Source organism: Pygocentrus nattereri, chromosome 24 (genome assembly GCF_015220715.1).
Source record: "Pygocentrus nattereri isolate fPygNat1 chromosome 24, fPygNat1.pri, whole genome shotgun sequence".
Taxonomy (NCBI): Eukaryota; Metazoa; Chordata; class Actinopteri; order Characiformes; family Serrasalmidae; genus Pygocentrus; species Pygocentrus nattereri.
In genome coordinates this window covers 13611783-13634373 of record NC_051234.1, presented here as the reverse complement: position 1 = coordinate 13634373, position 22591 = coordinate 13611783, and the positions used below count along the sequence as shown (strand labels likewise).

Here is a 22591-nt window from a genome sequence, read left to right as displayed (position 1 = left end):
GCAGAGTCTATAAGATACTGCGGTGAATAGTTTGGAGATTTAAAAGCAATGGCCTTGGCTTTGCTGGTTCAAAACAACTTTAGTCCAGAAAAACCACGAGAGAATATTTAGAATAAGGCTGGTTTAGCAAGGCCATATAAAACTGTCAAACATTAAAATCTTGACCTTAGTGAACTGTTATTTTTTTTATTTATACACCAGCTGGAAATAATGGGAAACATTTTGAAGGTGAAAATGTTGGAAGCTAGTCAATGAAATTGAGGAAGCATTTTAAGGCAAACCTGGATGTGGTTCAAAATTATTATGCTGATTAGACTTGGTGACCAATAAGCATATAATAGTGAAGAAGTACTGGTGTACCCATTTTAATATGATCTATAAGCGGAGGAGCAAAGGAGGTGTTGGGTACACCTGCTTTCCCCAGAAGTGTATAAAAAGTTGAAACAATTCCTTTGGATTTTCAGTTGCTCAGAATAACACTGTTCTTGTTTTGTGAAGCCTTTACCTTTAATAAATATGGATGTTCATTTTCTGCCACTACTGGTGTATAAAACTGATTTATTTTTCACTTTGCAATGCAAGCTGTTTTTAACTGAATCCACAACAATGGTTAGCAAGATGCTAATGGTGGGCTATAAGCTTCTAGTATTTGTTAGCTACATTAGCCTGTCAGTCCAGAGCAACATTAAAGAAGAAGACTCTGGACACAAACATGTCTTGGCTGATCAAGGCATTTATGTAAATTAGACATTTTGGCACATGTTTAATATTATTTTAATATGATCATTTACCTTTATAGTATTGTAGAGGAGCCCAGGGTGGTTGCAGAGTTTCTTGAGTGCGTTGATGCAGATAAGATGAGGACTGTGTGTGAATGTGTGCGTGTTGTACGCGGACAGACAGGCCCTGACAGATCGTGTAGAAAGAAGTGCGTCATACAGCTGCACCTGGAGCTCTGTTGGCCTGCAGAAGACCGTCCATTCCAACCGCTCTGGTAAGAAGCGATTGATGATCTCTTGCGTTCGACGCAGAGTGAACACACTGGTCAGCCTCGACAGTTCTGCTGCTCGCTCCTCACCCATTACCCTCTCTTCCTGAAACAGATCAGAATTTTTTTTATACATTTCTTCCTCTCACACTGAATTTCTTTGCAATTACCAAATCTACAGCAACATATTCCAGACATTTTTCAAAATCAAATTAAAAAATTTTAATAGTGTATTTACAATTGTATTTCCTATGGATGTATGCATTATTTAAAAAATAATTAAAAAGCAAGATGTGTGTTTGCATTTGCATGTCTGTGTATAATGGCTGGAAAAAGCAAATATGGATAAGCAAAGAGCTTTGACATTTAATTTTCATTATCTCAATGGCCTGACTCTGACATGTTAAAATGCAATTGTAAATTGCATTTCCTCTTCGTTGTGCTACAGCTCTGCCAAACATTACAATGTATTTGCAGCCCTGTTTGCATTTTCACTGTCAGTGAGGTTTCCAGTCAATCAAACACTGTTGTTGAGCTGAGCAAATCAGGAAATGGCTACAATAGCTACTAGATTAAAAATTAAGAAGCTTAAAACAAAAGGATATGTTAATAATCTGCCAGGGAGAGGATAGATGTCTATATTCACCCCACACACACTGAGAAGGATGGCTTCAGTATATAAAGGATATCCAAGAATCACAGATTCAGACATTAGTTCGATCTTTCCATCACAATGTCTCCCAAACTACAAACACCATCTATATACCCACAAGTTGTTTGGGGGTTGGCCAGAAAATTCAAGGACCAACAAGCTCCTACAGTTTGACAAATTTTTGGCCAACAGACAAGGTTTTGCCATGACCACTCCAGTGCCTTGACCTGAACCCCATAGAAAACCTGTGGGATGAGCTGAAGAGGAGAGTTTTAAATCCTTTAAATCTGAAGGTCTCTGGAGAGGGACTGTATGAAGGAATATCCTCAGATCCTTTGCCATATGTTCTTCATTCCCATTAAGTGTTATAGGAGAACACTCAGAGCTGTTATCTTTGCAAAGGGAGGCTGCACATTATTTAAGTATTTAACGAAGTAGTGCCAATAATTGTGGCACACACAGATTTAAGAAAAAATGATTTCCTGATAAGATTCAGGGCTTTTTCATCATTGTACTTTAATAAACATTAGATTTTTGTTAACATTTTGAATGAAAGATCAAAAGGATAAGTAATACAAAATGATTTGTATAGCCTGTTTTGCTCATGTTTGCCAGGGGTACCAATATTTGTGGATAGCACTGTGTGCATGTACATGCACTTGTGTACACGTACACACACACACACACACACACACACACACACACATACACACACACACACACACACAAAAATAAATAAAACTAGGAGCCAATTAGTGCATCTGTATTTTTTTATACAAATTAGCAATAATCACTGTCAGTTCACCAACAAGGTAAATTTTAATTGTTAAGTGTTTTTTTTTCAATCAGTTCAATTAAGTAAACCTGACAGCGCTAAATTAATATGATAAAATTAAATCAATATGTATATTTTGTCAGAGTGTTACCTCAGTACAGGTGGGCTGTCGAGATCTGATGATTGGTTCTTCATAAATCTTTCTGTAGGCTGCTGAAGTTCCCAAAATGCCTGGATTCACAAACTCAATAATGGAGTAGAACTCCTGCAGATCATTCTGGACAGGAGTGCCTGGAGAATATCACACAAACATTCAATAAAATTACTACAAGCATTATTATTTACCGATTTTACTGTTAGGCTCTGGGGGTAAAATCAGATTTTTCTCCATCTGCAAAATTTTGAACCTGTACATACGTAACAGAAATTTTCTTTGCTTTCAGTCACATCAGCATTCATATTATACTTCTACATAGGCTCTAATAATCGTAGTAAACCACTGCTCCAGTTGCCACAGTTTATGCTGTTTATACTTCCTATCCAATGAACTGCACATTAATCAGTTTGGACAGGGTTATAAAGTAAGTTCTAAGGTCAAAGGACTGTGAGGACCATTATCTTTGAATGGAAAAAACCTGGAACAGTAGTGACTCTTGCCAGGAGTGGCTTTCCTACCGAAAGTCCTCCAAGAGCACAGTAATGACTCATTCAGGATGCAACAACAGAACTCTATGGACATTTAAGGAACTGTAGGCCTCACTCACCTCAGATAAGGTCAGCATTCATAATCCCACAATTAGAAAGCATAAAGAATTATTTTACATTTGTCAAACACCTTAATCAATCCCTGAACCTTTTGAAAAAAATGATCTGTGGATTGATGACTTGAAAAAGATGAGATGCTGTGGCAAAATCTTAAATGAGCAGTGCTTGCTCTGAATTTCTCCTCTCTCACTGAATGATTTGTTGACGATATAGTGTGGCAAATACGCACAAATATAGAAACTCAGACCTCAAAAATTACCACTCATGAATAATATCTCAATGATAGAAGGAAAGTGAAAGAAAAACAGACAACAATGTTTTGTTTGTTGAATGTACATGCTTAACTGACCTGTAAGGATCACTCGACGTTCACAGGCGAGAGCAGCGAGGGCGCTGGCAGTCTTGATGTTGCTGTTTTTAAGCCGATGGCCCTCATCACAAATGACCAGACCAAAATCTACCTTCTTTAATATCTCTATTGACCGGAGCAGCATCTCGTAACTGATCACCATCACTGGACACAGAGGAGAGGACACAAAATCCTCCACACGGTGGTCCTGCGGAAACAACACACAACATTAGAAAACATCCTGAGGAACAAGTGTGGGGAAAACATACAAATCTTACTCAAAATAAACCAAGTCTAGAAGTCATATTGCAAAATGGTACAAATCCAGTTTGTTTAGGCTATCTCAACACAGAAATCTAATTTGCATATGCCCACCCTTTAAAGGCAGTTGTCCACAGTAACAACACATACGGATCACAAATGCTTCTTTTTCCCAATTATTCATTTTGGAAAAGTATTTATATGTTGCTTGTAAGTATTTGTATGTTTAACTTTTAGTATAAAATCGTTTATAGATCTTTTTTTGACCCCACATAAAGTTTTTAGAATGGGATCAGTTCATTCGAACACTTGTATTCACTGTACTTTCTGTCACACATGATTCTTCATGCCAACCAGAACGTAGTTATATATAAAGTTGTGTAATGCCACAAAAATCAACTGGTGGAACATCTCACAAGCAATTACATTAAATGGCAGTCAGTAACATGATGGGGAAAAAACAGAGAGTAAAGATGAGGAGAGGTTCACCACTCTGTGAAAGACTGTGCAAGCAAATACTGCACCAATTCAAGAATAACATTTCTCAAAGTAAAATCACAAAGAATTCCGAGATTTCATTATCTACAGTACAAAATATGATTAAAAGATTCAGAGTTTCTGGAGAAATCTCTGTATGCAAGGCACGAGGCTGAAGACCTAATCGTCGGGCCCTCAGGTGGCACCGCAATGAAAACCGTCTAAGCGTTGGTCATCAGGATATCGCAAGTTTGATCCCTGGTGATGCTACAGCCATCCGTAGTCAGGAGTCCAAGAGAGCACAATTGGCCTCGCTCTCTCTGGGTGGGTAGGATGGCCCCCCTTCTCCCTCAATCACTCAACACGATGCTAGTCAGCGCAGACGTCTGTTAACTGATATAACAGATCTGGCGGTTCTCCGAGCGTGTTTGGTTGTCCCATGACGTTGCATGAGGGGTAATTTGAAAAGAAGCGGTGGCTGGTTTCACAGGTCTCGGAGAAAGCCTGTGCTAGCCTTCATCCTCCTAGCGTTGATAACGACTAAAGTGGGGAGAAAATCGGGTAAAATAAATAAATAAATAAATAAAAAATTTTAAAAATTACACATGTTCACCCTTCTCTTGATGTCATACCATTGGCCATAGCAAACTGAACTATATAACCATAACTCAAAAATTACATTTTTTCCAAAATCTGTGAAAGGGTTACTGACCTTGGCATTACACAATGAAGGCCACTTGGGATCTTCTTTATAAAGCAATTCGCTGGTCCCTCTTTAGTAAAAGCATGTCAAAATAAAAGTCCTCTGTTTTTGAATATGCCACTTGGCATTTGTGGAAGTAAGAACTTGCGCTGAGTACTTTTAAAGTTGCCTTACTTTGCAACTTGCAGATTTTCATACCTAAAATTGTACCAATCTATTTTAATTAGAAATGTATATGACAGCTTTTTTGATAGTTTACTCAATCAATACATAAGTTTGGATGGTTGCACCAAATAAATAAATAAAACAAATTTTATATGGACACTATAATGACCAAATAAATAATGTCCATAATGAATCATTTTAAGTGTGTCATGTATTTATTGAATAATTTGGGTGGCAAACAGTGGACACAATAAATGCACGTCATGTCAATGGCCCATTTGCTGCATTCCTGCATTTCTGATGTTTAACGTTGTACAAAAAAAGGCTCACAAATGTGAACATTCAACACAGTCCTCACTGCAAACAACAAAAAAATCATACACACACCTGGTCAACAGTGTATACATGGATCCTCTCTCTTCCAAGCCACTTGATGAACTCTGAAGCCCAGTTTTTCACCAGGCTGCCAGGGCACACCACAAGTGCCCTCTTCAACACAGGCTGACCACCATACGGGCCTTGTCTTAGCAGTGTCCATAGCACACATATACACTGCAGGGTCTTCCCCAAACCCATCTCATCTGCTAGAATCGCTCCGCAGCGTCCAGCTAACCTGCAAAAGACATGCCCAACCGACATACGCGATACAGAAACAGATGACCAACTCACATACACACATGGCCAAAAGATACTTAGAATGATTCGATCATATTAAGGGACCATTTTTGTGGTCCTAAACAAATAACCAGTGGTAACAAAAGTATGGTACAGTGGTAACATTATTACTTATATTTTAATTTGACGAAAATTGGCTGTTGATAGATTAGAAACAATAGAAACAATTAAGCAGTTTGCTACCATACTCTGCAGTGTGTATAAAATGTTGAGCAGACCTAGTTGCCTAATTTTGGATTTAAAAAATCTAAATTTTAATTAAAAATTTTAAGTGACCCTGTGATCTTCGTTAGTGGGGTACAGAAGCCAGGAGCTTCAGTTACAAACACTGCTCAAATGGCTTGTGGAACAGTGACTAAAATCACATCTGCCTTCAGATCAGTGGGAAAGACAATCAGTAAACAGGGCTGAATTGTTTGGTGTGTATGAAAATGATGTTGACCATAGGCTATGGCTTTGGTTCGTTCACCATGTGCTATGGTCTTCAGGGTCACCAGATGTCAAGACAAACACCTAAGCTTTCTCCACCATCATCACCAAAAACAGCAGAAAAGAAGGCAAAAAAGGAAATACAAGGTTGTGTTCTGACAGCATCGATATGTAATGTTGATAAAGGCAAAATAGTGGTAAATCTGAAAAAACGATACTCTTTGGGTAATATTTTACTTTTCAATGCTCTGCATATAAATGTCTGCCTTGCATGTATTTTAAAAATATTTTTTGGCCAAATTAGTATTGCACTACTGTTCCATGCAGCATACATAACATCAGTGTCAAGAAAGCAAGAAAACCTTTACCTCATTCCCATGAGACATTCATACAGGAAGACCACACCCTCTTTTTGATGTGGCCGCAGATGATTGGTGAGGTGGGGGTCCACAACCACATCCACTACTGGGAGACTTTGTTTATTACAAAGCCACTGATGATTGGCCGAGGGCCGGGGCATCACTACGGCTTCTAGGTTTTAGTTCCGGGGTAGATAATAACAAGAGAACAAGAATTCAATGACATTAAATACAATCAAGACATTCTTTTTAACAAACAGTCGGGTGAAATTTAAATGGTAAAAGTTATATTCAATTGGCTGTTATAAAATATGGGACCAAATATGGCGACGTAACCATTGGTGTGGAATGATCTACAGAAACAGATTTCTGAGTGGTAAGAAACATATTACAGATTATTTTTCTTTTATTTAAGTGAGTTATGCAAGTCCTGCAAGATGTTTGCTGTGTGGTGGGGCACCTGGGGCACTGGGATCATGTCTGGGCTTGAGAACAGGCCTCTCAAGCTCAGGACCATTGGTGGACCCTCCTTTCAGTGTTGGTCTGGCAAAAGGTCTGGCCACCGGACGGCTCACAGGTGCCCTGATGACTGTTTCTAGTGGAATGTCCCCAGCGGCGTCCTGAAAACAGCGCCCCTTGGCATAGTCTTCATTTGATATGACCCCCATGACCTCGATCTGCTTCCCACCCACCATCAGAGTCTGGCCTTCACATAGGCTCTCCAACTCAGATGCCTTATACCCTGACCCTTAAACACACAAACACACATTCACACAAGTCAAGTTCTCAGAAATGGGTCATGTCAAACGTAAATGGATAACTCAGCATGTTTAGCTAAGAAGGACTTGAAGCTCAGTATATTATCAACAAAAGCTTCACGCTGGGGTTTATCATTGCACTGCTGCTCAGAAAGTGATGATCAATCTATAACAAAACTGCTTTTAAGCTCAACCTCTAACTACTCCAGGTGACCTTGAAAATAAAAGCCTCCCTCAGACTTTTTCTGGTAAGGCACTGCCTCAGTAGACAAAAGAAAGAAGCATACAAAAATATACACAGTATACAAGGCTAATGCTTCAAATTGCCTGATTTTGTATAAGAACAGATGGTACTGATCTAGGAAATCCAACTATATTCTCACTAGGAGACACTAACCATCTTGCCTAACAATTTTTTATTTAGTCAGCGGTGGGGATGGGGGTGGTGAACTCACCTCGTCCAATATCTCGGCCCTCCATATCTTTGAGAATGACACTTCGTCCCCTGGCCACGAGTACAGCATCGCCTTCCCAACGCTTATGTTTCCTGGACGAAGCTTTGCACCACATTACACTGTAGTACCGTGCTAAAACACACATAACAACAGTCAAATGTTGGAATTAATCTGAAAATAAGGGTAAATGGGCAGCATATCTAACAAGCTGTCCAACCGAGCTAAACAAGCTCTAAACACAAATGCATTCTTTCCCAGAAACTGTTGCTAGGTTGGGCAAGCTTCACAGAATGGCAAAAATCAAATTAAGCCAAATCGTGGCAAATTTTGCTTAAAGCCACTACATAACACTGAAAAAGGCTACCAAGCTATCAATCTGCACTATGTTGTAACTACTTGAAACAGGCAGGGCTATCAGGTCCAGCCTTTGTAGAAACTGTTCTCTGTAATAATTAAGCATGCTTCTCTGTCTGGCAATCTGAGGGGCAAATATGGGTTTGGTGGATGCCAGAAGAGCGTTACATACCAGAATGCACAGTGCCAATAGATCTGGGGCTGTTTTTCAGCTGTTTGAGTTCCTTATTTCCAATGGATGGTAATGCTAATGCTACAGCATAGAAAGACATTTAAGACATCTTTGTGCCCTGGTGCAAAAGTGATGCCCATAAAGACATGGTTTGATGAGTCTGGTGTGGAGGAACTCCAGTGGCCTGCACAGAGCACTGACCTCAAACCCAAATAAACTCCTTGGGGATGAAGTAGATCAGAGATTGTGAGCCAGGCCTTCTCACACATGACATCAGTGTCTGACATCACAAATGTTCTTCTGACTGAGTGAGCACACATTTCCACAGACACACTCCAAAATACTGTGGAAGGTCTTCCCAAAAGAGTGGAGCCCACTCCATTGTGTTGGAGTGGGATGTCTAAGCTTACATTGGCATGACGGTCACGTGTCCACATTCTTTTTGCCATATAGTGTTTCAAGTATTTTTTGTTCAAAATGATAGTTTCTTATACAAACTAAATAAAAAAAAAATCACATATGAGTTATTTACACTGTGTTCTTTATATAAAAAATACAGTAATGTGACATTATGTGATTAACAGAGAAGAAAAAATATGGCAAAGAGCAAAAACAGCCAGTTTTTGAGTCTGCCTTAAAGAATTTTATAAACGTAAAAATTCTATCCAGAGTAATCAATAACATGGCCAATTTTACATGGGCCTAATGGAAATGTTCCCTAAAATCTCCCTATTTCCCCCATCCCTATACTCATCTGTGCACACCACAAGGTGGTTCTTAGATTAAATCCATCAATCATTTAAAGATATGTCGGTAGAAGATTTTTAAATCTTTTAATCTTTAATCATTAATCTATTCATTTTTTAATCATTTGTGTGTTTAATTAGATAATATTTGATTTAATAAAAACTTGCCATAAGCCCACAAAACATTGTGGTGGATATTTAAATTACCAGAGCTGTAAATGTGCTTCAGTTACAATCACCTTTCCTTAAAACGTCAAAAACCCACTGTCTTTAACTAGTTTAGAACAGGACACAGTTAAACCTCAGATACATTGACACATAGCAGAGGTACGGTTTAATCTACACTCTAATCTGCAGCTTCCAAAGACAGAGCGATTGAGCTTAAAAAGTCTTGTGACTCACTCAAGTTCAAACTCAGCTTAGCTAATGGCAGTGTAATTGCTTTAGAAGGTTTGAAACAATACAGATCAACTCAACATTCTAAACATAGCTTACACACAAGAAAACAAGACAACAAATTATCCAGCATGATCACAGCATGATAATTTTCACACTCATACAAAACAAATATCAAAGAAATTTATTACACTCTAAACAAATGTATTGTGTGCTACGGTTACTCTAGGTTGAGGGATTTTGGAAACCTTCTGAAAAGCTTCCTCAACCTCATAACAGCTGCTATGAAAGAATGCATTTGCAGACTGAGCATGAACTGGTCAATCAGAACTCAAATGTTACACAACAAGGTGAGCTTTAGAGTAATTTAAACTGTCTCTTGGCATGTATACACACACACACACACACACACACAAAATTGTCTTTCCAAACACAACTGCTTTCAAAGGAGAAATCTGTAGTTTCACCATTGCAAGGAAATTGTAGCCCAGGACTAGGTCTAATCCCTGTCTGGGAAACTGACCCTGAACGTCAAACTACTGTTGCTCAAGTTTCTAAGGAACACTTACATAACATTCGTATTTGAGTTTGCTAAGATTCTAGCAGATACCTTTATAATACTGTGCTTCACATTAATTAAGCTCATCCATTTCAGGGTATCACTGTCAAGATCCCCAACAGGCAATCTGGTCAGAATGACCTGTATCTGCCCATGGATTCAGGTGTTCACTAGGTACCAAAAAGCATTCTTGCGGCAAAGGGGTTTATTTGCCTTTTACATGTCCAAAACACTTCGAGCAGTTCATAGTCAGAGACATACCACACACATGAATCAACCAGGGGCCTCAATCAGAAAGCGGACTTTCTTGCTTAGACAACCAACTTTACGCTTAGTCCTAACCTTGGATTTTCTATCTCACAACAATGGATCACTTTTTACATCACCAACCATAATTGGTGTGTAGTCTGCCACGAAAAGCAGAGAAGACCCACTGCCAAGTTGTTGTATCGGAGAGCTTATCTTGAAATGCAAGCTAAGACATAAAATAAAGTTAATCCAAGTATACTAGGACAATCTTTGCATTGCATGTTAATACATGCTAACTGATATTTTATGGCTTGACATTAATGCTTATCCACTTGTCAGAGGACACGTTTGATCCAGAAACTGATGTTAATTGGCTTTACCAGTGCCATTTTTCAGGAAATTTCTACCGCTAGCAAAATGCTAATTTCTGTTAACCTTTCAATTGGGAATTCCAATAAACTCTTGAACCAAACAGCTGACCAATCAGGAACCCCCTCTGGTAACTTTTTATCCTCATGGTGTTTCCGGGGTCACTCACATGAATATTCTATTCTCTATTAACAGAGGAAGCAAATCAAACTACACATGTATTAAGAATATGAAGAAATTAATAGTGCTAATGGAATGACAGAAATACAAATATGAAATACACAAACACCCATATTTAAACAATGGCCACTTTATTACAAGTGAAACCAAATTCAACCCCCTCTGTCTGTATTCTTAGACACAAAGGAATGAATTTCTGCTAAAAACAAGTTTATCGTAAAAAGAAAAAAAAAAAGCAGTATGAAAAACTGTACAGTGGCAATAGTCTGTTAACTGGAGCACAAGACCATGTGTCATTTCATGACATGCGTCTGCAGCATTCATTCCCTTTGCGCTACGTTTTGTCTGTTCGTCATATTAGTGGCAGTCCATGCCTCAATCGAGCTGCCCTCAGTTTCTCCACTTTAACCTTCGACCTCAGAAGCTCCTCCTCTAACTGTTGCTTTCTTTTTAGTCCCTCCCTCTTCTCCTCCAAATATAGCCCGAGCTTCCTGTGATTGGCCAGGAGAAGCTCATGTTCTTCACGCATCATCTGCAATGACTCTGCTTCCAGAATAGGGTTTCTGAGCGAAACCCCTGCCCTTTGATAGAGACTCCGCCTTGGGGCAGCTGCTGAAGGTGATGGGGGGAGGTGAACAGACGACGGGCAGGGAGAAAGGGAGGCTGCGTAGACGTGAGAGGCGAGTTCTTCTTCCTCTTCCTCCTCTACCTCATTCTCTGTTGGTCCGGTGTGGTCTTGACTGTGTGGGGTTGTTATTGTAACAGGCGAACCATGTGAGACATGCATCTGGAGATCAGGCGGCGGTTTGACGTCTTCTGACTCCACCCTCACCGCCATGGTGACTGGTGTGTAGTCAGTCATGGCAGGAAGAGAGGAACTGCTGCCAGGTTGCTCTATTGGAGAGCTCATCTTGTACTGCAACCTAAGAGACAAAACTAGATTAATAGTCTTGTAGGACAATTCTTGCAGTACATGCTAACACTCGCTACTGATAACACTGATACTTCAGGGCTTCACATTAACACTTGACATGATTAATCCAGCATTTTTAAAATTTTTGTTTTAATGTACGTTCACATTTTTTAGAATGCTCTAGCTTCAACATGGACCGTTAAAGCTTATGAAAGACATTTGCACAACATTTTCTTAATTTGTTTATTGGAGTTTCAGTTACAGTTTCTCTGGGATCTTGCCAAATATGGCGGTATCATTCACAGACTGTAGTTGAGTGCTTATTGTGTACAGTGAATAGCCAACAGCAGCCAAACATTTAATCTGCTTAGATCCAAATTACGTTCCAAGGAACAATGATTTTGCTCTATTCTTATTCTGAACACATTCATAAATGATGACAATAAAATGTTAATTTTCTTAAATATAGTTTACTAGTCTATTGCTAGTAAATTATATTTTACTAGCACGTGAATATTAATATATAACAAATTTAAGAGCTTCTGTCAGAAAACCTGAATGCACTCAGACCGTTAAGATTTGTTTTGCATTTTAAGGACGCAGTTCAATACAAAGATGCTTTAAACGTTATATATTTAGTTACAGAGTTTTCGATACACATACACTCATATATACACTGTATACACATAAAAGACTTTAGGGACCGTATTTGTGTTTGTGTACATTTTGTGTTTGAGTGTATATGCATGTGTGCATGCACGCTAAGCGCGTGTTCTAATATTTGTCAGTTATGGGAATCTGTAATATGGTAGTACAAAAATTCTAGAGAAAAATCTAACGAAACAACGCAGTTTAACGTTTTGGCTTGGATTTTTTGAGAGGTTTTGGGGCGGTTCTCAAACCAGTCAGCCTAGAACCCTGAAACAGACTTACTTTAAAACAACGTCTAAAACAACGCATTTTAAGAGTGAACACTTTAAAAATGGTAAAATACCAGATAGATGTGGGCAATATCTTAAATCATTATTGCAGCACATTTTTTGAGAGAAGAAAGAGGAAGTGCATAATTAAAATGAGTGAGGGAGAGAGGGAGAGCGAGAGAGTGCACGAGAGAGAATAATACTAAATAAGGCTTAGTGTGAAGTGTCAAAAAAATTTTGAAAGTAATAGCATTTAAATCGAGTAGGCTAAAATCTCTCTCTTCCCTTCCCTCTCTCTTTTTAGTCTGGTACCAAAACAGTTGGATGCAATGGTGGACTAAATTTTCCCTCTTGTCCTGCTACCATACACACACACACACATTACAAATTGTTCAGTGCTAACTAACATTTCATAAACATATGCTATAGTCATATGTAAGTGTTTTTATTTACATTTTTCTGTGGACAACTGATTTTCTTCTATGGACAAAACAATGCTGAGTCTCCAATTAAGTGTAATGTCATTCCCAGTATTTAATTTAAAGTATACTGGTAAAACGTGAATACCGGCATCTTATTGTACCTTGGTATGGATTCAGCTTGGATGTGCAGGAATACGACAAAGCTTAAGTGTGTGCAGCGTGGATTTCTAAACAATAAACATTGCTTTTCATGTGTAGATTGTCTCTCATTGTGTCTCATGGTGTACGGTTAAGAAGAAATCCTGTCCTATTTATTAACCTTTTTTATTTTATTTTTTTAAATAGGAGGAGAAGAAGAAAAAGAACGCACAATGATCTCAGAATCATATTGTGCCAGGTAAGTGCTTCAGAAATGATTAGCACTGGACAAAAGTTAAGATTTGGTCAATATTTCAGACAGATATTTGAACGTTTATTTTATAGAAGAATGTTTAGGCAACGACTGCATATTTTGCTTAAAAATATCTACATTTTATTTATGAAATGCATCACTTCATTTGTAACCCAAATGAAATAAAATCATATTTACGTGTATGGTTAATCAAGGGGGATATAGTCCCAATTTCTTAATTTTCTTTAACTGTTTATGTATTGGCACGGGTATTGGCAACAGGCATAGGCACCTGAGAAAATTACAATTAGTAACATTTTATCTGGGCAATAAACAGAAAATAATTAAAATCTCTGCTTATAGTATTGAAAGTTTGTGTATGTGAATAAGGTCATTTAACTATTTCCAAACCTCTACCCATTTGGCTCAATTAGTGCTATGTTATGTTATATCAAGTGTGCTCGTAATGGAATTTAACAAATCTATGAGATGGCTGGGGACGTTGGAGAGAAATCTGGAACCAAATTTTGTTGTTCAAGCTAGCTTACAAGATATTGATTACTTTTTTCAAAATAATAAATTGTTACTTTTTATTGTATTTGTGTTTATTTTCACCTCTTCCAATGATTTACCAGAAAAAAAAAAAATCACTGCCAAGATAAATGCTTTTAAACAATGTGCTTAGACCTCTGCACAGCCCACAACTCACCTATCAGTGCATACCTATTATTTGTTTGTAGTTACATTGCATATTGTGACATTGTTATTGCCTGAATAGAGGATTCCTTGATATAAACTACAGTTCATATTACAACCACTACTTCACACTCAAAATAATGGCCTCTCAAAACCTGCTGACTTTAATTCTGCCCTGCACGTTATAGAGTTTACTTTGTTCCCTTGCAACTAATGAACTAATTAAAAACCTCTTGTTGAGCTGAACTGGGTGCGTAAGAGCACACACACACACACACACACACACACACACACACACACACACACACACACACACACACACACACACTACATATGCAGAGCAGTGGTACTCCAGGATCAGGATGGAGAACCCCCGAATTGCCATCATCTGTAGCTGCTATCATTTACATCTGTAGTCTGCTAAAAAGCATGAGCCACCAGCCTAAGCTGGAGTAACCTCGAAAGTGACAGTGGAAAGTAACACTCTCTGGCAGGCAGCAAAGCAAACCTGGCGTTAGCAGCATTGCGGAAATACAGTTAACGACATCCCAATCTCATCAGTGCTGCAGCTTACTGCTGGCACAGAACGAAAGAAGAGTGTGTGACTTTCTAAACCCAAACAGAGCCGGACCAAGGTAATGGAAACAGATTAGTTCAGAACATAGAATGCAGAAGGAGGTGATAGGACTTTAAATGTACAGTAAGGTTTTGAAGAAGGTTGAGCATCATTATAATGTGATATAATTGCATGGCAATGTGCAGGTATAATTAGTATAATTAAATCACTCCAGGTCAACAATGTTAAATTGTTATACATCTGAAATGAGAATGTGCACTTTACTAAACTTTTCACTGGTCTGCTCAAGACCAAAATAAAGACCAGCACTATTAATTTTAAAACAGGTGAAGAGTGACCTACACAGTCAGTTTTAATTGGCCATGTTTGACCTATAGTGCTTAAAGCGTAATGTGTGTGTGTGTGTGTGTGTGAGACAGAGAGAGTATAGTGTTGGCCTTAGTGAATACATGCATCTCAGCAGAGACTAATTATATGCACAAATAGATAATGAGAGATGCTGATCAACAGAGGACTATAGCCCTTCTAAGAGATCATTACCTGAACACTGCACAGGTCTGGAAATGCATGATGCAAATTTGCATATTGCATTTAATGCATGTTCAACTACCTGTCTACTGTGCATGCAGATGTCTGTGACAGTGTACTCAGTTCTCACCTGTGGAGAGTGTTATGCTCTTTGTCTGCTGCATGAAACAGATGTGGGATCATCTCCATGATGCGCTTGGTTGGCTCTGAGATGCTACCCCTGTATTCCGGCTGGGCGTGGCTCCGCTGAACCACTTCCTGTTTAGCACTCTCCTTAAGTCGCTTGTAGAGGGTCCGAAGCCCCTGAGCCGTCCTGGGCGGCCTCTCTCCCCCCAGGCTGTTGTAGCGCTCAGCTATGCTCTCCCAGCACCGGTTCTTGTCCACGATCACAGCGTGCTTGTTGGTGTGCTCCTCCAAAATGCGGATGTGGGGCTGGACCAGGCGCAGCAGGTCCAGCTTCTCGGACAGAGTGAAGTTTGAGGAGCGCGCCTTCCCAACCATGCTGCTTGTCATGAACAAAGCAGACATCTTGGCTCTAAGCTGGTCTTGGCTGCTCTAGGCTCTGCTTCTTCTCCCTCTGCCTTTTCCTTCTAGCTTTCTCCCTCTTTTTATGTATCTATCTGTCTTTTCTCTCCTGAAAACACTCACACATGTGCAAGCAGCCCCAGTGCACTGCTTGGTTCTGTTACACAACACACACACTCTCCACTCACTCACACACACATACACACACAGGGACGTTAAGAAAAAGAATCAGGCTTAACTAGGCCAGCCTCGATTAGGCCCACGCCTACCGGGGAGGGCTTTGCTGAAATTCCTTTCAGCTTAAGCTGACGCAGGTTCAGTAAAGCTGCTTAAGCCTGGCCTGACCTACATAACAAACCCGACTGCATTAGGCTAGAAAAACACAGCGAGTGTCTCAAACGGCACGGAGAGCATCGATATGCATGGACTGGTTTAATAGGGAAAGACTGAAAACGTGCTTAGACGAAATAAAAGCGTCCGTGCAGAGCCCACTGCGTCTCTGTGAGAAAACGGACCGTGAGACTGAAAACAAGGGCTTCAGAGGCTCAGTGTTCAAAATGTACCGTTTGTTTTTCGCCTTTTACTGTGAATTTTTACTGTTTAAGTCCTCTGTGTTTGACTACTATTAATGTAAAGACACCAGTTGCTGAGTTTCAGCAGCAGACAAAAGGCGCCTCGGGCAGTCCGCGCTGTGAGCTCGAGCTCTGCTCGGGATCTGCCTAGTGGCCGCTGGCGACCGTTGCCAGGGAAAGCCTGTCTGTCATTCGGGAACACGCACGCGGATTGGTCGATTTCGTCAAGGGGGCGTGGCGGATACGGGGGTTTAATTCACAGCCAAACTGAAGTTCAGCACGTCGTTTATTTTGTCTTGTTCGTTGAACTACGTTTTTGAAGTCTCCATTCGCTTATATGATACTGATATGAATCAATTCTCTTAGTAGCATTTCTGCCTGTGACTTTTTTGTTTTAAAACTGAGCTTGGCATGGTTTAAGGCGATGAAACATCAACCAGCCCTGTCTATAAGAGGCGGACGTTGATTTGTTGTGAAAGACCTGACAGAAACACACTTCGTAATCATTAACAAAGGAGGCTTTACGCTGAGAATACATGGGCTAAATAGAATTATTTTTCTCGTGAGCTGTCCATCTTAAACTAAATATATTTCAGTCTACTGAGTTTGAAGCGTTATGATATGGCAAAGTTGCTTTTTCAGCTCTTTACCCCAACAGCCCCAGACCCACACTCATTTCCTCTGACTGTTCCGCCACAGACATCCCACACGATTACATTCATAATGAGACACTTTCGGGCTAAAACATATATATGTCTATCATGCATGTCTATCGCCTGCTCCAATATGTTGTACTAACAAGTTAGTCGACTTACGGGTAACGTCAGTCTTAAAGTTGCTCTTCTTAATGAGTGAAAAATGAGCTCAGCTATATATCTGCTAGAATCTGTTCATTAAAGAATGCCAGGCCAACTTGGTGGCAGAACAGTAAGAATAGAATCAATAAGCAATACTGGCGTATAAGAGGTGTAACGGTACGCATTTTCAATTCTGAGATCAATATTTGATAAGAGTTCTGATATTTTGTGTTAAACTGTCCTCATACAGAGTAGTTCAGTAAAGAAATGTTTTTTTGTAGCATGTCCTTGTGATCTTATAAAGCAGTAGAGCTGAGCTTTAAACAATTTAAAAAAATCCCCAACCTGCCAAAACTGCATGCCAAAACTGAAACATTGAAAGTAAAAAAGGATGGAATTAGACAATTCCATCATTGTGATGTAAACGAAGTCATTCTGAGTTGTCACCATGTATACAACACAAATATAGCCACTGAAACTACACGTCATCTAAGTTTTTAAATCTAATATTAATGACGGTGAAATTCTTTGGGGACCATTCCCTTCTGCTATGAATAGATTAAAATGAAGGAATAAACAAGACATTTTAGGCCAAAACCTTACCACAAAACTATTATAAAACAATGTCACAGGCCTCGGGCAGCATATTCATAACCATAACCACTTTCTGTGAGGGAGTTTTTAAAGGTGGGCATCTCGTTCCTGTCACCATCACTGTGAACAGTTCTGATTCTGTACGTTTCTCTAGAATGGGGCGTTTCACACCAAACCACTCTGAATGACTCTGTCTACCTCTTAATCATTTAAGAACTTTGTGGAACTTTTGAGAAGTTGGTGGACTACCCCTTTAACATCACATCACTAGAGCACAGAACTAACACTAAGCATTAACTCTTTGTCTCAAATTTCACATCTGAATTAACCTGCCAATGAACTGATCATTTGTAGGGTCTTCCACAAAAGGTGGAGGGGTGTAATGGAGAGACAGATGTTAATCTTCAAAACAGTTTTGAACCATGATTTTTTTTTTTCAAACTTCCTATACCATACTGAATTTGTTTAACCCTTATAAAACACTGGCTCATGTGATTAAGGGGTGCAAAGGGCAGCAAATGTCTGGTGCTGCAAAAAACTAAAGGGATTTTCTCATGAAAACACAAAAAACATCCAAAGTCTCTTAAAGCAAAGTGCACTGCAATATAGTCCACAACTCACCCCTATGCACACAAATTCTTCAACTTATTCTCTATACACCAAGCACAGTTGTACATTGCACAACAAGCCATAAAGATGTTTACAAAAGTTTTTACAAAACTACCTTTTGATTATTTTTTAAGGGAAAATAAATACACATACAGAGAATACTGCAGTCTGTGCAGTATTAAAACACACTATGTATTTGCTGAATTTAACACATTGAAAAGAAACCTAAAACGTGGATTGAACAAAAGTTCCAGGACGTTTTATATATATATATATTTTTTTTTTCAATATGTTATGACGAAAAAAATAGAAACTGTGCACTAAAATTAGTACAAAAAGGCAAACTTAAAAATAGCAGTGGTCACCAACCCTCCTCAGGGATATTAACTTCATTGCAGGGTTTAGTTCCAGCTTGCATCTAACAGGTCAGAAGAAGTAGCTCTAAAGAAGTTAATTAGCTGGAGCAGATTCTGCAGGAAGGTGGGTGGGTCAACCTTTCACTCAGAAAGTCAACAAAGCATGTAATTTGTTCAAACTTTTACAAACCACTGTATTTACTGCCTTCTTTATTTCAGAGCAGACCACGGTGCTTTTATTATTTATTCTGCCCAAAACAAATCTCCAGACTCCAGTCTGAATTTCCAGACAAATGCTCCAAAACTCAAGAGTCACGCTCTACATTCTGTAGCGTTCACTGAAGCGCTGAATGTCATCACTTTGTACAAAGCATATTAAAAAAGCCCATTAAGAGGGGCCTTTAGCTCAGCTTCTGCCTACATGGTAGATACATTAAAATCTGCAGTCGCCCGAGTTGTTTAGTACTTATGTTGTTCATTTGTTCAACTGACTGATTTGCTTGAAGTTTTCTGTTCTTCCTGTCATCATGTGTTTTGCTATAAATGTAATTCCACAAGCAAAGTCTGCATCCCATGCAGTATCGCTGGAAGTTTACAAAAAGCCTGCATTATTTCCCACATGACCTACATAAGTGGCAGAACTAGACAGCCCTATGGCCCTGTGGACTGGTAATGTGCAAGTTAAGTACACATGTCTGCAAGTCAAGGGAAGTTAGGAGATGTTGATTTGCCATTTCTTACCATCTCCATACACAAAATGAAAAAAGAAAAAAAAAAGTATATATAAAATGTATATACAGAAACTTGCTGCATCTTACCAACTGGAATGGTAGTTGTTTGTGTTTTAAACTGGTCTGGGCGGTTTGGCGTAGGTTCCGAGTCCACGGGGACGCTCGATGGCTCCAGGGCATTTTCTTTACTTTCTCCCTGGGGAACAGCACTCAGAACCCTTGCTAAAGCTTTACACACCCCTGAGACTTTGGGCACAGCTGGAGCTTCAACAGTACTCTCACACTTCTGGATCTGCAAAAGAAAACATTTTTAATGACTGCTGGAAAATCTGGAAAAAGCATAATGCTGAGGTGAGCCCTAGTGTGTTTACAATCTCCAAGCCCAGGTGTACCTGCAGGTCCTTTGCAGTTTCATTGTTTGCCAGTGGTTTCCCCCATTATTAAACAACCAATCCTGCATCTACTTGGGTCACACAGAATTTTGCTTATTTTAAAACTCACTCACCTCAGATGAAGGCAGGTGCTCCTCTGCTCTCCCAGACTGGTGGTGCTATAGCAAGGCAGTCATTAAAATAATAAAAAATAAATACATTTAAAAAGTAGTACTGTGTAGGTATACAAATATTCTGCAAAATATTTCATGCTAAAACTCTTGGCAACGTTCAACAAATTTAGTGTAAATATTATTATTCATAACTATTTTATAAGTTAAATATTTTAGTTATATTCACATAACTTTATGCTGCTTGGGTAACAACTGGGAATACTCTGCACACAAGTCATATCCTACATGAACTGCCCCAGAGCTATCCTGAAAATGTTTGTCAGTCGTCCCAAAAATGACCATCAAAAATATGTACCTGCTTAGTTTATTTTACATTCTTCTCTTGATATTACTCACATAGTAATACAAAGGTTACTTACTTAGTATGCATGCTTATGCATAGACTCAGACACATAAAGCATAAAATGTCTATAGTCCAATAATTCATTTACGTGAATATGTATGACAGTACATGTATCAAAGGCTCCTATTTAAGTATTTAAGTACCATTTTGTTAACCACATGGCATGATAGCAGCAATTTTCAAAAATCACTTTCATTTTTGCCATAATGAAATCCAGCTTAGACCCCTGGAATCACTGTACACTAGAAGCACTTGACTACAGTCTGTAATAGTATGAGCGTTACAAGCATTATGCTTGTCGTAGACAACTGATTAATAAATGCTACTTAATTAAGCAGTGAACTGCTGGCACAGTCATGATTTTAAGACTGCATTTTATTGACATTTAGCATTAATGCATTCAAGCTAATCATTCTTTAAGCGTCCTAAAACTACGTAAACCATAGATATACATACATATGGTTGAATATCTATGCTTTAAACAACATCCTGTGTGCTCCAGCCCACGACTGAGGTTAGGGAACTGTGGTCGTTCCCCAGCACTAACAGTCCATGACTGAGGTGATCTTGAGCAAGATGCCTAGCCCCTAATTGCTCCCTGGGTGCTGTGGATAGGGCTGCCGACCACTCCGGGCAAGTGTGCTCACTGCCCCCTAGTGTGTGTGTATTCACTAGTGTATGTGGTGTTTCACTTCATGGATGGGTTAAATGCAGAAGTGAAATTTCCCCATTTGTGGGATTTAAAGTGTGACTTACTTTTATTCATCTATGAACAACAGTCCACAAGTTTTTCACACATTCAAGTGTACCTGACCAACTAAGTAATTCTGAGAATTTCAGTTATTGTTTGTATTAAATTATTACCAACTAGACAACTTCCTTATGCATTTTTATGCTAACTAGCATTGTCATGTATTTTAACTGAGTGTCCTGCTGAAGTAAAAGGTCATGTACTTTACTATAAAATGCACTATAAATTGTTAATCTTTGACAGCTATGATGAAAAGCCTCACAACGCTATCACAACATGATAAAGAGCCTCACAATGCTATCATAACAGAGCAGCCCTAAAAGGAAGCCTCTGTCGGACACAGTTTCTCGCATCAACTTCATCAGAGGAGTTTGTTTAGGTTACCTTGCTAAGGCCATTGCCGAGCATCCCAGTCTGCGAGGGTCCAGGAGGCACGAACCTTGGCCTCTTTGCAGCATTTCCCTGCAGCTGACTTGGGGCTGCAGACCGGCGCATTCTGTCATGAAGGAGGACAACAAATACACAGGAGACAGGGCATTATATTAAAACTATTATGTACAATAAACCATAAACAATAAATGATAACCAATGAACATAACTAATAAATAACAAAACACCTCGCAGTATTGGAGAAGTCATATGAAGACCAACATGTTTTGAAAAAGTAAGTAAATCTCAGCCTCAAGGTTCTCTCAGGCAGCAGGAAAACATTTCAGGTAATAATTTGTTGTGAAGTAATGGTTTTTAGGACCTTTCAGAAACACTCTGAAAGACTTTCTTCTCATTTTAAAGATTTAATTATTCCAAAGTCATAGAAATTCGCGTTTTAATAAGCTATACATTCTTTTGAATCTTATGACTACTACTCAGTGTTATTGGGTTATCGTTAATGGTAATATTAATGGTGGTGACAGCTAACTAGTTAGCCAACTAATTAGTATCAATACAACCATCACACTTAGGTACAATATTATTGTTGCTGTATTATTGTTGCTGTATTATTGTTGCCACTGACAAGTCGAAAATCTGAAGAGAGGTGTGCATAATAAGCTAGGTTAGGTTAGGCAGCTGCCGCCTCTGTAACGTTAACTACGTTGAGCCGAACTATTTACTGTCAGACAGGTGCGCTAATGCTAGCTAAAGAAAAGCTCTCTGAGGAGCTGAACACAGAGGCTACAGCTCAAGAACTTCCGCCAGCTTACGGCCACGACGAATATTTACAGGGGTTACTTTTGAGAATGCACGCCTTAACTTGCCTGTCGGTTAGGTCGCTTCGATCAAGCGCTGCTTTCTTCTTCGCAAAACTTATTTTGCTACTCAGATAACTCAAAGAAAACTGTAAGCCCACAAATCCACTAAGTTTCGCGCCGGAATGACGCAGAGCTCTGCTGGTTGGTCGAGCGTTGTAACGTCATGAAAAAGGCGGAGCGAAATTCGGTTTGTGGAGAGCAGATGAACAACGTAA

General features: G+C 39.2%; 2 protein-coding genes across 2 annotated transcripts in view; both read right to left on the bottom strand.

Annotated features, from left to right (window-relative positions):
- The window catches only part of rad54b (RAD54 homolog B), a 29562-nt gene extending 7125 nt beyond the window's left edge, over positions 1–22437 (bottom strand). Inside the window, exons 1-11 of the mRNA XM_017723826.2 lie at positions 22383–22437; positions 21511–21622; positions 19973–20017; positions 19555–19759; positions 7812–7943; positions 7059–7346; positions 6608–6770; positions 5523–5748; positions 3530–3737; positions 2567–2706; positions 792–1094 (exon numbers count right to left, since the gene is read on the bottom strand). Of these exons, the coding sequence (XP_017579315.1) occupies positions 792–1094; positions 2567–2706; positions 3530–3737; positions 5523–5748; positions 6608–6770; positions 7059–7346; positions 7812–7943; positions 19555–19759; positions 19973–20017; positions 21511–21621 (1821 nt within the window). The 5' untranslated portion in view covers position 21622; positions 22383–22437. The remainder of the gene's footprint in view (positions 1–791; positions 1095–2566; positions 2707–3529; positions 3738–5522; positions 5749–6607; positions 6771–7058; positions 7347–7811; positions 7944–19554; positions 19760–19972; positions 20018–21510; positions 21623–22382) is intronic.
- LOC108443288 (fibrinogen silencer-binding protein) lies at positions 10226–16118 on the bottom strand. The gene is made up of 2 exons (XM_017723849.2): positions 15414–16118; positions 10226–11759 (listed from the first exon to the last, which is right to left on the bottom strand). Exons 1-2 carry the CDS (start codon positions 15809–15811, stop codon positions 11189–11191), a joined length of 969 nt encoding a protein of 322 aa, XP_017579338.1. The 5' UTR covers positions 15812–16118; the 3' UTR covers positions 10226–11188.
- Positions 22438–22591: the final 154 nt, after the last annotated feature.

Bases quoted from the DNA above. Each gene is read 5' to 3' on its own strand.
- LOC108443288 (XM_017723849.2), bottom strand. From the start codon at position 15,811: ATGTCTGCTTTGTTCATGACAAGCAGCATGGTTGGGAAGGCGCGCTCC. The intron at 11,760-15,413 runs GTGAGAACTGAG...TTTGTCTCTTAG, and splicing joins GAGCATAACACTCTCCACAG to GTTGCAGTACAAGATGAGCT.